The 15192-nt window shown below is 42.7% G+C and overlaps 1 protein-coding gene across 1 annotated transcript in view; it reads right to left on the bottom strand.

The window, feature by feature from the left end:
* Window positions 1-15192, bottom strand: part of myo5b (myosin VB) — a 229768-nt gene that overhangs the window by 102277 nt on the left and 112299 nt on the right. Inside the window, exons 6-9 of the mRNA XM_033033539.1 lie at window positions 13306-13462; window positions 5038-5181; window positions 2987-3068; window positions 72-179 (exon numbers count right to left, since the gene is read on the bottom strand). Of these exons, the coding sequence (XP_032889430.1) occupies window positions 72-179; window positions 2987-3068; window positions 5038-5181; window positions 13306-13462 (491 nt within the window). The remainder of the gene's footprint in view (window positions 1-71; window positions 180-2986; window positions 3069-5037; window positions 5182-13305; window positions 13463-15192) is intronic.

Here is a 15192-nt window from a genome sequence, read left to right as displayed (position 1 = left end):
ACAATTAAATACATTTTATTCTAATCCTCAAGCCTGCTGATCATACTAATTTTCAAAATCCCTGGTCTCACCAAGTAGAGTGAAGGCTTTACAAGTTCTATTGAAGTCTTCAGCATCATCAACTCCATCTATTAGGATGCCACCACCCCGAGTGGTGTAAAAGTAGTTTTCTGCGCTGCCTGGAAGACAACAAAGTTCTGTTTACTAAAAATCACAGATGTGCAGATGGTTAGGTGTCAATACTGTTGCACTGAAGGTTGGAGCCTGCACTGTTCCACACAGAAAAATACAATTATTATGCACAGAAATCATGTTGATCAACTGTGAGAATTAAAAAAACTAAATTGTTTTAATTGCATAATAAAAGAAAACTATGTCTAAAAGAATGGAGTTTGTTTCTGAATATTTTGTTTTATGTTGCAATGGCACTCACACCAGGTTGCTTTTGAAGACATTTGAAAACCACTCAGATGCCTAGTTTCACAGCAATCAGAATTATGCATTTCATATTACTTAGATATTCTGTCTTTGGTAATTTTTGATTAATACCATTAAGACTGAAAATTTAACTAGAAAAATAGGAGTTTGTTTAAAATCCAAAATAAGAATAGAGCATCAGCAAATCTATCTGCACCAGACAGGCAGAGAATGAACAGGATATCTTTTCACCTTCTGCCCTCTTTATCCACTTAAGATTCATAGCTAGTTCATAGCTATTCATAAGCAGCCATAATGTTCTTCTGTAAAACGACCTGAACGTAATCCTGACAATAGCCCCTTAGCATTGGTTAACTACATGTAAATACATCTCATATAATAGATTTTACTGTATTGTCCACCACATCTTCATCATAGTCAGTAGAACAATGCCAGTGTAACTTGGAAAATTGATCAATGATTCACCTTAAAAGCAGCCTGTGTTTCAAAAGACCTATTCGATTTGTCCCATTCCTGCTCATACCCATAAATTTTCACTTAGCAGTTTAAATTACCATCATCTGTACATCCATCACCATTTTGGCACAGATCGCAGCTTGTAATTTCATTTTGCATTGTCTCATGCTCTTTCCCAATTATATCAAGTCAATTAGTTCGAGTTATTCACTGGAATGTCCCACTGGAAATGCAAATTTTCACAAAATGGTTCATAATTCTGAATATCTCTACTAAAACTGCCCTTAATCATCACTGCGGTACAGACTACAATCCCAATTCCCATAATCAACCAATCATTACGGCACAGAAAGTGGCCATTCAGATTCAGAACAGTTTATTGTCATAAACACCAGGGTGCAATGAAATTCCTTGTTCTCACGAAGCTCACATTAGTATGGATATAATAATGATAAATACAATGATAAATACGACATATCCAAAACGGATAATGGTACAACATTGAAGTGCAATCTGAAGTAGTGCAAAATAATTTAAAATATTTAAATATAATAATCGGGTTGAATTGAGCATCAGAAAACATGGCCCACAATGACAGTGCTAAATATGACGCCAAGATAAACTAATCTCATCTGCCTTCACATGATCCACAACCCTTCATTCCGTGTATATCCATGTGCCCATCTAACACCCTCTTAAATGCCATTAATGCACCCGTCTCCGCCACCATCTCTGGCAGTATGCTCCAGACACCCACCACTCTCTGTGTAAAACATATTTGTCCTGCTTTACTCATACATCTCCTTTAAACTTTGTCTCCCTTATCTTAAAGCTATGCCCTCTAGTCTCTCTTTGACATTTCCACCAGGGAAATGATTCTGACTGCCTGCCCAAAATCACCTAGTGGTCACCCCCAACATTACCAGGTGTCAGTTGTGGTGAAGAATCTTAGGGATTGTAACATCCAGTCCTACTAATCAATATGAACATCTGGTTCAAACCAGTGACCGCTGCGAAAGGGCAGCTGACAACCATGGAAAGACCTAGTGACGGCCTGGAGAGACTGCTGACCGGATTTCCTACTCCTGCACCTATTGTCTATTGTCAGCCCAGTTATCTGACTAGTCTGACTGTCCTCTTTTACATTTTATCTCTGTTTGCTTTGTTGTTACCTTCTCCTAGCTAACAATGATATATTCTACATTTTCCTTAATCTCCATCCCCTTTGCCTCAATGTCACACCTTATATTTCCTTATCTCTGTATCTCCCTCTCCCCTGGCTCAGTCTGAAGAAGGGTCTCGACCCGAAATGTCACCCATTCCTTCTCTCCAGAGATGCTGCCTGTCCCGCTGTTACTCCAGCATTTTGTGTCTATCTCAGGCTTAATTATCCTTGGAATGTAGGTACACACAAGGCAAAAGCGTCAAATATTTCATTGTTACTTTACACGTAATTATTGGTGAAATATCAATAACTTTTATATTGTAGATCTGCACCCACTGGGAATTGAGTAGTACCGAACCAACATCCACTCAAAAGACAATTCTCAGCCCTAATGCAGAGATGAGAATTCCACTCCATCAGTTTAGATGGAAGTCGAACTTTAACTCCAACGATGAAATTACATTTTTCTAGTCCACCGCATTATTAAACTAACTGCAATTTCTAAATGTATCTTTTATGTGAACAATAATCCTGAAAAGCCTATTTTGCTCCAATGTACTTGTATTATGTCAAACACTATGACACATCCAAGGTTCCATTCTCACAATCCCTCCATTCCCCCTGCAAGGAACTCTGGCCACATTATTTCCTCGACCAACATCACCAAAGAAAAAAACATCCCATTAATCTGGGCCTATCTAGGGATAAATTGCCACACCTATTTATAAACCTAAAAAATGACTGGAATGCAAAAGTAATTAATTTGCTGAAAAACACTGGATGAATTCCAGGCCAGTGATAAAATGTGATTCAATGTTACAGGAAAATTCCAAGAACATTACTTTGCTGAGTGTGCACTTGTTAAATGGTGCAAGGTCAGTTGTGGGACTTTGCATTCGTATACTTAGTTTGGGCAAAGTAACTTACTTAAGCACAGTTCTTTGAATTCTGGCCGGTCGGCCGAGGCACACAGCTGGTAGAAGATATGGTAGTTACGTTCATCCTCTGCCTGATAAAGATAAAGAACAGTTCCTCATGGACAGATGGCTAGGAAAACATGGTATAATGGCGATTAAATTATCAATGTAAAAATCTGAACATGATCAAAGATTATAAATTCAAATCCTACCCACAGTGTCTGGAAAGGTTCCTTCATCTACAGATTTATATATTTGTAATGAAAAATAGTTACAGGTGTTCTTTGTTATGAATTGATGGATTGTTTCAAAGCACTTCAGGTTTCCTGCATTCTTCATGAAGAATATCTGTCATACTTACTCTTGCAGTCCTAAATATGACTCACAACTGATTTTTAACAGCTCTGATGCGCGAGCAAGCCATTCTTTAGTCATCACTATTTTCTCAGCAATACCTATTCCTTATTTGAAAATTAAACTTCCTGAGAAGATTACGGAGAGTCGGTTTGTCAAGGAGGACTCTCTCTAACTTCTACAGGTGCACAGTAGAGAGCATGCTGTCCGGTTGCATCGTGGCTTGGTTCGGCAACTTGTGCGCCTTGGAGAGGAAGAGACTACAAAAAGTAATAAACACTGCCCAGTCCATCATTGGCTCTGACCTTCCTTCCATCGAGGGGATTTATCGCAGTCGCTGCCTCAAAAAGGCTGGCAGGATCATCAAAGACCCACACCATCCTGGCCACACACTCATCTCCCTGCTACCTTCAGGTAGAAGGTACAGGAGCCTGAAGAGTGCAACGACCAGGTTCAGGAATAGCTACTTCCCCACAACCATCAGGCTATTAAACCAGGCTCGGACAAAACTCTGAACATTAATAATCCATTATCTGTTATTTGCACTTTATCAGTTTATTTTTTGTTTTATAGTCAATACCTATTATGTTCTGTTGAGCTGAAGCAAAGCAAGAATTTCATTGTCCTATCAGGGACACATGACAATAAACTCTCTTGAACTTGAACAACTCTTAACTTTGCAGCTTGATGAGATGAGAACAATTCTCTCTGAAATCAGCTGAGGATGATACAGCTGAGAACATAGAACAGTACAGCACAGGAACAGGCCCTTCAGTCCAAAATGTCCATGCTGAACATGATGTCAAGTTAAACGAATCTCCTCTGCCTGCACATGATCTCTCAATTCCATGCTTAGCCATGTGCCTATCTAAAAGCCTCTTAAATGCCACTATTTTATCTGCTTTCACCACCACCCCAGGTAGCACATTCCAAGTACTCTTGGTGTTAAATAAAATTATTCCACACATCTCCTTTAAACTTTGCCCTTCTAACCTTAAAAGTATACCTTTTAATCTTTAACATTTCTACTCTAAGGAAAAAGGTTCTGACAGTCTACCCTACCTATGCCTCCACTATTGTGTCCTCTATCAATGGCAGTAGGGTGGGTACCAGGATAGAAGGTCAGCAAAAGGAAATGTAGGGAAGGTAGGTTAGGACCAGTAATTCCTAAAGGAAGGACAGGCATGGAGAGGTTAAGGAATATGATGAAGCAGATGGAATGAAGTGTGCTCACTTCAACACGGCATACCATGGGTATAGCAGATGAATTTAGAGCCTTGATCAGCGCTTGAGACTATGACATTGAGACTTGTTTGCAAGAGGGACGTGATCGATAGTGCTTCGTTCCAGGATTTTGAGGTTTCAGATGTGATCGGGAGTGAGATAAGAGAGGTGGAGAAGTTGGACTACTAATCAGGGAGACTGTCATGGCGATACTCAGTGAGGACATGCTAAAAGGTTTTCCGCAGAGGCAATATGGGTAGAGCTCAAAAATAAGTATGGTGGAATCACTCTAATGGGATTGTACTATAGCCCCACTTCCTCGGGTGAGGAAGCAAATCTCCTCTCAACCTCTGATGTTTGAGAACTACAAACAGAATGGCTGAGATTCTGCATTTGTACCATTCACTTTAAGCAGAATAACCCCAAACATTTTGCTATGGTTATTCAGCTAAGTTCTATTGCAGACACATCACGTGCACTAACCTGAAAAACCACTCTTGATTTCTCTAGCAGATATGTCCGCATGTTGGCACCAATTATATAATATCGCCGGTCAAAGCCAATTTGGATATATTTCCCAAAGCGACTGCTGTTATCGTTCCTTGTTGTCTTTGCATTCCCGATGGCCTGTTGAAAGCAAGGAACATAGCAGTCGGACAATCTTGAAGATAGACACAAAATGCTGGAGTAACTGGGGACAAGCAGCATTTCTGGAGAGAAGGAATGGGTGAAGTTTTAGTCAAGACCCTTCTTCAGACGCAGTCTTGGCAGATGTAGGAAAGCAGAAGGTTCAATGAACTCCAGAAACCTGAAGATAGGATCTTCCAGCACATTGGAAGTGGAAGTGCTGCAGTGATTCAATTTTAAACCTGAAAACGGTGCAAACAATCCCCAAGCATTATTTCAAGCAATATAAAAAGCAAACTAATTTAGTGGTCTGAGAAACGACTACTGGAGTTTCCAACAGATCTTTATTCAAAAGTTCGATATCCAGTATACAGGTTCTTCAGACACGTCTGCCCACAACGGTGGTCAGCGCTGAACTAACGCGCGCAAGTGAAAAACCGCGCAAAATAAACAGCCCCTCCCGAGTCACGTGACCGCGGCTTCCGAACGCCGGGTTTGATATCTGCGTGCACTAGCAGGCGCCGCTCCACTAATTTGCCTATATGTCCTGGTCAATACTCAGTTATTACTCAAATATGTACTTAAAAAGAAGCACAATTTAGTCAGTTGTTACCACACTTATGCATAAACAGGCAGTCATATTTCATAGATTCCAATGTTTACAACACTTCAAAAATACCTCATTCTCTGTAAACTGCTTTGCAATAGTTTGATGATGATTATGGTGCTTTATAAACCCAACAGGTGCAATAGTTGCATAATTATTGCCCACTGCAACAAATTGAACTATTTTTCACGCCCTTCTTCATATGGGCCATTCTTTGGAAAGTGAACCAAAATGTCACACACATTACCAAATGGCATCACATAAAGCAATACATTAAAACATTCTTGTAAGAGATTAATCTTATTCATTGCTATTTTCCTACCTACAGAACTATAATGCATGTCTGCTAAATAAATGAACATTCTAGCTTTTTAAAATTCACAAGAGTTTGTAAGATAAAACTGTGTTATGAAAAGAATGCTTCCGTGTGAGGTCACACACGTGACCAGTCATATTTGACCTAAACAGACATTGTCATATGAATCATATATACAGTACAAAACAATATACCTGTAATCCTTTCAGAATTAGAAGAGGTGTATTCCACAATTTTTCATATTTTTGGTCGCACACGTGACTAAGAATGGGGCCATATAATTATCAATTATATTCCTAATTAAATGTTTATCCAGTTTTCTCTTCAACTATTCATTATTTGTCCAAATAAAATGACTAAAATCAATTGGGTCAATCAATCAAAATCAATACATGTTTCTTAGATTTAAATATGATGTGCAGAGACTACAAAAGGACATGTGCAAAGATCTAGTAAATGAAATTTAATGAAGCTTCATATAATCTAAATTTTTTTATTTTTTTTAACTGCAGATGCTGGAAATCCAAAAGGAAAAGAAAAACATGTGAAATGCTTAACAGATCAGGTCGTGTCAGTGGAAAGGGAAAGAGAAAATTTCATTCCTAGAACCGAGAAAGATAAATTAATTTGTTATAAGTGATAGAGAAAATGTGGGGAGAATGGACTGGCCAATTTAATTGTCTGTCAGTACATAGACAATTAAACACTCTGGACTTGACCCTAGCCTCGCCCTATCAAGAGCGTTTAATTGTCTATGTACCGACAGACAATGAAATTAATACTCAGGCACAACAGGCCTGTAAACAAAATACATATGGTTAATCCCTCCCACCTAGCTCACCACATCTTCCACCTGCTGCCATCAGGAAGGCGCTACAGCTCACTGCCCGCCAAGACATCTCGATTTAAAAACAGTTCTTACCCACACGCAATCCGAATTCTGAACACACTATGACAACAGCACATATCCTCCCCATGCATGTACTGTATATTGTATGATGTTGTGTTTTATGTTATGTTTGACGGGAATCAGCCTACCTTGTAACATCCTGTACTGAACCTGAATTCCACCAGCTTGACTGTGTGGTCATTAAATAATCTAATCTAATCTAATCTAATATAACAAACAAAAAAATTAATAAAATAATAATCGCTTGCAAAAAAACACAAAGTCCTTGATAACCAAAGATAATCCATAGTTCATAGTTGAGGTTAGTGATGTGTAACGTTCAAGAGCCTGATGGTTGTCGGGGGAAAAACTTTTCTTGAACTTGGTGGTCCTAGTTTTCACACACCTATATCTTTTTCCCCCAATGGTAGGAGTAAAATGAGAGTGTGAGCAGGGTGGTGTGGGTCTTTGGTGATACAAACCGCCTTTATGGGTTGCCATGGGGATAAGGTATTGATAAAGTTATCAGGTTGACTGAATAGAATGATTAAAAAATCTGTGAAGAATGAGAGATATGAGAGAAAACACAAGCAAAACGATGTAAAAGGAGTGAATTGCAAAGCTGTGACAAATTGCAACTATTCAGGTTACGCTAGCAGAGAGTGGGAAGCTGAGTCAATGCTACTGATGGATGACCCACAGGAGACCTTCAGCTTACTCACTTAATGAACTGCTATTTCCTTCAGGTACACTAGAAAGATTGAAAACATGGTCTTCAGCTGCCACCTCTGTAATCTCTAAAAATCCCTGGTGATTTTTTCAAAGTGCAAAATAATTTTTTTCAACCTTCTTTTTAGCAGTGAACTAAGTTACTGACCACATTTAGCAGACAATTTGATTACTTCCATCCCCACAATAATAATCCTTTTCACTCTTCCAAAAGTCCCTTTGGCATGATCTTCACTCATTGACATACTGTAAATTCTTGCTACTGAAACTTGCAATTATGCTTTGTTACCTCCTTATTGTTCAAATCCAATTTTCTCCCGACTAGTATTCCATCGCGAGTTTTTAAAAACTGCCTGACATCTATTCCCAATGCACTTCTCCAACCATTGGTTCATGACCAATTTAAAATTCCAGTCCCCCCAAATAGTCTCATTTTACGTACTCATACTTGCTTTGATTTCTTCTACATCTATCTTTTCATATCTTTAATCTCTCTTCCTACAACATCCATTATACCAAACCACAGCCGATGACTTAACTCTGATATTGTGCTGAATGCAGAGATTTCCCTGATATTGTGCTTAATGCAACTCCCCATCTCGTCGCCCTATACCCGAATCATTCTATGCTTATGTTTAGATTTATTATAGTCACATGTCCCAAGGTAGAGTGAAAATCTTTGCTTTGTATGCTATCCAATCAAATCAGATGAAACTATACATAAATATAATCAAGCCAAAGTCAAGTATAAGAGACAGAGCAAAGGGAAAGATACAGAGTGCAGAATACAGTTCTCAGCATTGCGGCATATCAATTCCATAGACAAAATACAATGTCTGCAATGGAGAAGAGGGGAATCGGACAGTACCCCAACTTAATTGCGGGAGCCCTGGCTGAGATATATGAATTACTGTCACATACAGGAAATGTACCAGATGACTGAATGATGGTTAACGCTGTGCCTCTAGAAAGACTGCAAGGTAAAGCCTGGGAACGAAAGACCAGTGAGTCTAATATCGGTGATGGGTAAGTTACTGGAGAGGATTCTGAATATATAATGCATTTGTATAGGAGTTGATTCGAGATAGTCAGCGTGGTTTTGTACATGGGTGAATAGGTCTCACAAATTTATTTAAGTTTTTTGAAGATGTAACAACAAGAGCAAATCCATAGACATTGCCCATAGAGTCCTCAGAAAGGCCTCTGTTATGGTTCCACCTGCAGGCTGCTCTGGGAGGTTAGATCGCATGGGATCCAGGGAAAGCTGGCTGACTGGGTACGGAATTGTCTTCATAGAATGAAGCAGAGAGTGGTGGTGTAGGTTGCTTTTCAGACCCGAGTTCTGTACTTCAATTAACTTAATTTATCCGTTAGGAACTTTGGCTTCTGCAACCATACAACAAAAAGAAACAATTTTACAAGCCACACAACCAACTCAATTCACACAGACATCCATCACAGTGAATCTCCTCCTCACTGTGATGGAACGCAAAGTCTTGTCTCTCCCCTGCTCTCCATTTTCTCCCGATGTTAAAGCCCCCGGCGGGCGATGGTAAATCCCGCAGCCGTTAAGGACACGCTGGTGATGTAAGGCCCTGCTCCGGGTCTTAATGTCGGAGCCCCTGGCGGGTGATGGCAAGTCCCACGGCCATTAAAGCCGCGCTGGGCGATGTCAGGCCCCGCTCCGGTTCATTTTCAGCCCCGCAACTCGGGCAGGAGAAGCTGCCGCCACGGGAGCTCCAGAAAGCGGTCTCCCACCAGGGACCCGCGAGCTCCCGATGACACCGTCCACAGGCCTGCAGCTGAAGCCTCCGAAGCTCTGAAGTCTGGTCACAGCCGCGCGCCACCACAGCTCCCCACGCTCCGAGGCCGGCCAGCCCCATGATGGTAAGTCTGCAGGCCCCGCAGGCTCCCATTCTGGCTGGAGGCCGCTCCACGGTGCTAGGCCCCAACGACAACAGGGAAAATGTCGGGTCTCCCGTACAGGGAAGAGATTTCAAAGTTTCCCCCATCCACCCCCCGCTCCCCCGACATGTACACAGTTAAAAACAATATAAAAACCACAGCAAACTACACATTGAACGGGACAGAAATTTAAATAAAGACAGAAGGACTGCAGGGGGCGCTGCCGCGAGGTGCCGCCGAAGGTACATCCTTTTATTCTGGTGACAACTGGTGTGGCTCACGGACAAGTGGCGTGACTGCAATGATTTGGATGAGAATGTGCAGAGCATGATTTGTAAAGGGTCTGTCCCACTTGGGGGTTATTTGGGCAACTGCAGAGCGTCAGTGACTGACGCCCGTAAAACCGTCAAGTTGCACGACATACACACTGACGTATGCTGTCTTGCGGGTGACGCCCGGTTAGGGTTAAGGCTGTAAAATATTCTTCCTTCAATGCATGGATTTTAAACATTAATATATTAAATTTAATACAATAAAATCAATTGTGCAAATGAATAGATGACTGAGTCAGTCGTTCCGTTTTATTTATAGATGTATTGGTCCGCTTCCAGATCCGATCACCAGGGATGGATTCAGTGAGTGTAGACTGAACTCCCCTCCCCTCTTCCCCCCTCCTGCCCCCATCCCCCCTTCTCCACTCCCATCTACCATTCTCCCCTCCCCTCCCTTCTTCCCTTCCCACCTCTTCCTTCCTTCTCCGCGCTCCACTCTTCTCCCCCTAATCCACTACTCCCTCCTCTCACACCCCCTTCTCCCCCTCTCCCTCCCTTCTCCCATTCTACACCACCCCCCCCCCCCCCCCACTTTCCCCGACGCCCCCCCATTTGTGGACCCAGCCTGCGACCGACGATCCCACACACGCTAGGGACAATTTATACAAACCTGTGCGCATTTGGATTGCGGGAGGAATTCCAAACCCTAACCCTAGCCCTAGCCTAACCTTAACCCTAACCGTAACCGTAACTCTAGGTTGATAGGCTTGGTATAAGTATAAATTGTCCCGAGCGTGTGTGGGATAGTGTGCGGGGGGTCGCTGGTTGGTGCGGACTTGGTGGGCCGAAGGGCACTGTATCTCTGAACTAAATGTGATACAGCGGCCCCAGGGGTTGGACTCGAACCCCCAATGTTTTGCCTGCTCCTCATGGGAACTAAACTGTTGGCCACGAGTTGTCCCAGAGGCAGATCTCTCTTCCAATAGTCTCTCCAAACCTCCAGAGGCAGCGGGCCTTTCAACTGGGTAGAGACAATGTTGTCAATGTACCAGTGCCACCCACCTGCTCCGGCCACTGTCTAAATACCTACCACCCATTTTGAAGCAAGGCGAGAGGGCGGAGGGGGGGGGGGGGGGGGGGGGGGGGGGGGTTGTTCCCAAAGTCTGCATTTATCCCATAGTCAATGTTACTAAAATAGATGATGTGGCCTTTGTGCAGTACTATTAGTGGGATCTAGCTGCCACAGGCTGGGTCCACAAATGGGGGGCGTCGGAGAATGGGGGAAGGGAGGGAGAGGGAAGAAGGGGATGTGAGGGGAGGGGGTAGTGGATAAGGGGGAGAAGAGTGGAGCGGGGAAAAGGGAGGCGAGGGGGATGCCCCCCATTTGTAGACCCAGCCTGTGACAGCTAGATCCTACTAACAACTTGTGGCCAACAGCTTAGTTCACAAGAGGAGCAGGCAGAAGCTAGGGTTAGGGTTAGGGCTAGGGATAGGATTAGGGCTAGGGTTTGGGTTTCCTCCCGCACTCTAAAGGCGCACAGGTTTGTATAAATTGTCCGTAGCGTGTGTGGGATAGCGTGCGGGGGATCGCTGGCCACAGGCTGGGTCCACAAATGGGGGGGGTGTCGGTGAAAGTGGGGGGGGGGGGGGGGGGGGGGGAGAATGGGAGAAGGGGATGTGAGGGGAGGGTGGGTATTGACGCGCAAATGGCACGTCAACGGCAACGCATGGTTACAGACGTTGACGCATTGTGACGCATAATAAATTAGCATTGGCAATGTTCGTGCGTCACCGTGCGTAACTATGCGTCACCACGCGCTACACGTACGCCGTCAGTACATCAACGTACACCAACAGTACGTCAGCGTGCGAAAGGGATACATCACGCAGGTGGCGCGTACTGCAGAATCCTGGGACACCGCGCGTTACCGCGCGTCACTACATACGCCACCACGCGTCACGACGCACCAACCAATTTTTAGGATGTCACGTAAATGACGCGCAAATGATGCCCAAGTGGGACAGGCCCTTAAGTTTGCAGATGACACTAAAGTAGGTGACATCACAATAATGAAGATGGTTATCACAAATTACAGCAGGATCCTGATCAGCTGGGCAAGTGCGCAGAGGAATGGCTAATCGAGTTTAATGCAGATAAGTGCAAGGTATTGCATGTTGGGAAGTCACACCAGGGCATGACCTTCACAGTCGGTCCGCGGGGAGTGTGATAGAACAGTGGAATCAAGGAGTCCCTAAAAGTGGCGTCGCAGATCATTGGATGTTCAAGAAGCTTTCGGTAGATTGGTCTTCATCAGCCAGGGCTTTGAGTATAGAAGTTGGGACATTATGTTACAGTTGTACAAGAAATTGGTGAACCTGCATTTGGAGTATTGAGTTCACTTTTAGTCACCCATACGAATGGACGTCATAAAGCTGGAAAGAGTGCAGAGAAGATTTACGAAGTTGTTTCGAAGACTCGAGGGCCTGAGTTATGGTGAGAGATTGGACAGGCTTCGATACTGAGGGGTGATTTTTATCAAGATGGATAAAATCATGAGCGGTATTGACAGGGTCAATACACTATTTATTTTACCCAGGGTAGGCAAATCAAGAACCAATGGACATAGGTTTGAGGTGAGAGGGACAATATTTAATAGGAACACGAGAGGCATCTTTTTCCACTCAAGTGGTGGTGTTTACCACTGAAGAGCTGAAGGAGCTGCCAATGGTGGAAGTTGATGCAGATACTATAACACTTGGACAGGTACATTGATATGAAAGGTTTGGAGGGATATGGGGCAAACGCAGGCAAATTAGACTAGCTTAGATGGCGCATCTTGGTCATCATGGATGAGTCTGGCCAAGGAGCAGTTTCCATGCTACATGGCTCTATGACTGTATGAGGGAGAGGGAAGCATGAAATATAGAATTAATCATACCAACAAACCAATTACAGTTTGTGCTCATCTCAGCACAAGTATGATTAATGAGTCCAACCCGTAAAGAGAAACACTAATAAAAGAGTTCCTCGTATAGTTCTTCACCAATAGAAGCTGCAGCTATCAATGTCAGCATCATGTGCTGGAGTAGCATAATGCAACATGTAAATTCATATGATTACAGACCATTCTCATTCATCTCATCAAAGCAGCAACACACAGGCAGTTTGTCAGAATGGAAGAAGGTGAAATCAAGAAGATATCATTCCAATAATTCTTCCCCCTCCCCCAACCCTCACTTAGTAAACCTTTTGAATGGAAATGGAAAACATCAGAGAGCCTTCATGTCCATGATTGATCCATGTAAAAATACAAAGAAGAAAGCAATTCTGAATAAATCCATGCAGCATCAAAATCTATAATGATTAACATTTACAATTATTGGTATTTAAAAACAGTATTCTCACCTCCATAATTGGACTTGAGGCCAGGACTTTCTCCTCAACATTTGTTTCACTGGCTGATCCACCCACAGTGGCGAAATAACGCATGGCATACTTAGCAGACACCGTCTTTCCAGCTCCAGACTCCCCGCTTACGATGATTGATTGGTTCTTCTCATCTCTGAGGTGGAAAGAAATGGTATGCAACTTAAGTCTGTACCTGTGTAGGGAGGAACTGCAGATGCTGGTTTAAACCGAAGATAGACACAAAATACTGGAGTACCTCAGTGGGACAGGAAGCATCTCTGGAGAGAAGGAATAGGTGACGTTTCGGGTCGAGACCATTCTTTAGACCGAGTTTGTACCTGTCCACCTGACCACCACAGTCATTGTTTCATTTAACTCTCCATTCTTAGCCAAACCCTCTGGATGCAGGATGGCTTATTTCCTCCGTGGCTTAGTAAGTTCTGAAGCAATGAAGAGCCCTATTTGGGACCCGCAGACTCTGCTGCAGCAAGGTGGGTTTTTTTTAGAAATGGTGTGGACTGTTTAGAAGGGTATGCAACCTGTTTTGTATGCCTCCAAGTATTTACGATGAAGTTCTAATAACCAAGTACCTTCCAGGATGCCGCGTTTCCTCATTTGAAGGAGGCTTTGAGAATATCCTTGAAGCATCTTCTAGGTTCATAAGATAGGAGTAGAATTTGGACATTCAGCCCATCGTCTACTCCGTCATTCATTCATATCAGATCTATCTCTCCCTCCTAACCCCATTCTCCTGCCTTTTCCCATAACCTCTGACACCTGTACTAATCAAGAATCTATCTATCTCTGCCTTAAATACAGCCTTCTGTGGCAAAGAATTCCACAGATTCACCACCCTCTGATGAAAGAAGTTCCTCCTCATCTCCTTCCTAAAAGAACGTCCTTTAATTCTGAGGCTATGAGCTCTAGTCCTAGGCTCTCCCACTAGTGCAAACATCCTCTCCACATCCACTCTATCCAAGCCTTTCACGATTCTGTATGTTTCAATGAGGTCTCTCCTCATTCTTCTAAACTCGAGTGAATACAGGCCCAGTTCCGTCAAACGCTCATCAAATGTTAATCTGGGCAAGGGTTCTGTAAATGCCTAGCCATGAAAGGGCTGAGAGTAGAGTTCCAGCTTCAGGAGCCTATGTCAGGCTTGTGGACAATGTGGCCCATTTACTGAAATTGACTGTGCACAATTAGAACCACACCATTGGTCTACAGAGAATGCTGAGGTAAATCAAAAACTACACGTTAGAAATCTGAAATTTAAAATGAAAAATCGAAAATGTGGTGAACACTAAGCAGGTCTAGTAGCATTTATGGATAGAGAAAGCGAGTTAATGTTTCAGATTCCAGACTCTTTGTCATTTAGAGAGAATGCTGTTTCTGCATTGCTTATCCTGCCAATGGATTTGGAGGATTTTGCAGACACAACATTATTGGTATCTTTCCATTGCTGTGGCGTGCATTCTCCAAGTAGTCCATTGAAGCAAATGATCAATTCTTCCTTCAGACATCCCCACCCCTACAACCACTCATCACTACTTCCAGTGAACTGGAAATATCTTAATGATACATTTAACTTTCTATTCATGGACAGATACATTATTATCTGTCACTTAAGCATCCTTACCTGAGTCAGTGGAGGACATTATTTTTATGCATAGTGTGATACGACTTCAAAATAATAAACTCCAATTCTATTTTATCACCTGTCTGTGCTTCCATTTACTTAAAGCAAGCCAGTCTGCCCCATTCTCTGTTTTGTTCCCTGTAGAATCACAATTGTTTTTCTTCGAGTACTAACCCTAATTCCTATTGAATGCTATTATTCAATCTGCTCTTACAAGAACACAATAGTATTCTCCTTTCATATCAGAT

The sequence above is a fragment of the Amblyraja radiata genome, chromosome 1 (assembly GCF_010909765.2).
Source record: "Amblyraja radiata isolate CabotCenter1 chromosome 1, sAmbRad1.1.pri, whole genome shotgun sequence".
Taxonomy (NCBI): Eukaryota; Metazoa; Chordata; class Chondrichthyes; order Rajiformes; family Rajidae; genus Amblyraja; species Amblyraja radiata.
The sequence above is the reverse complement of the archived record's forward strand: the minus strand, read 5'-3'. Positions and strand labels throughout refer to the sequence as shown.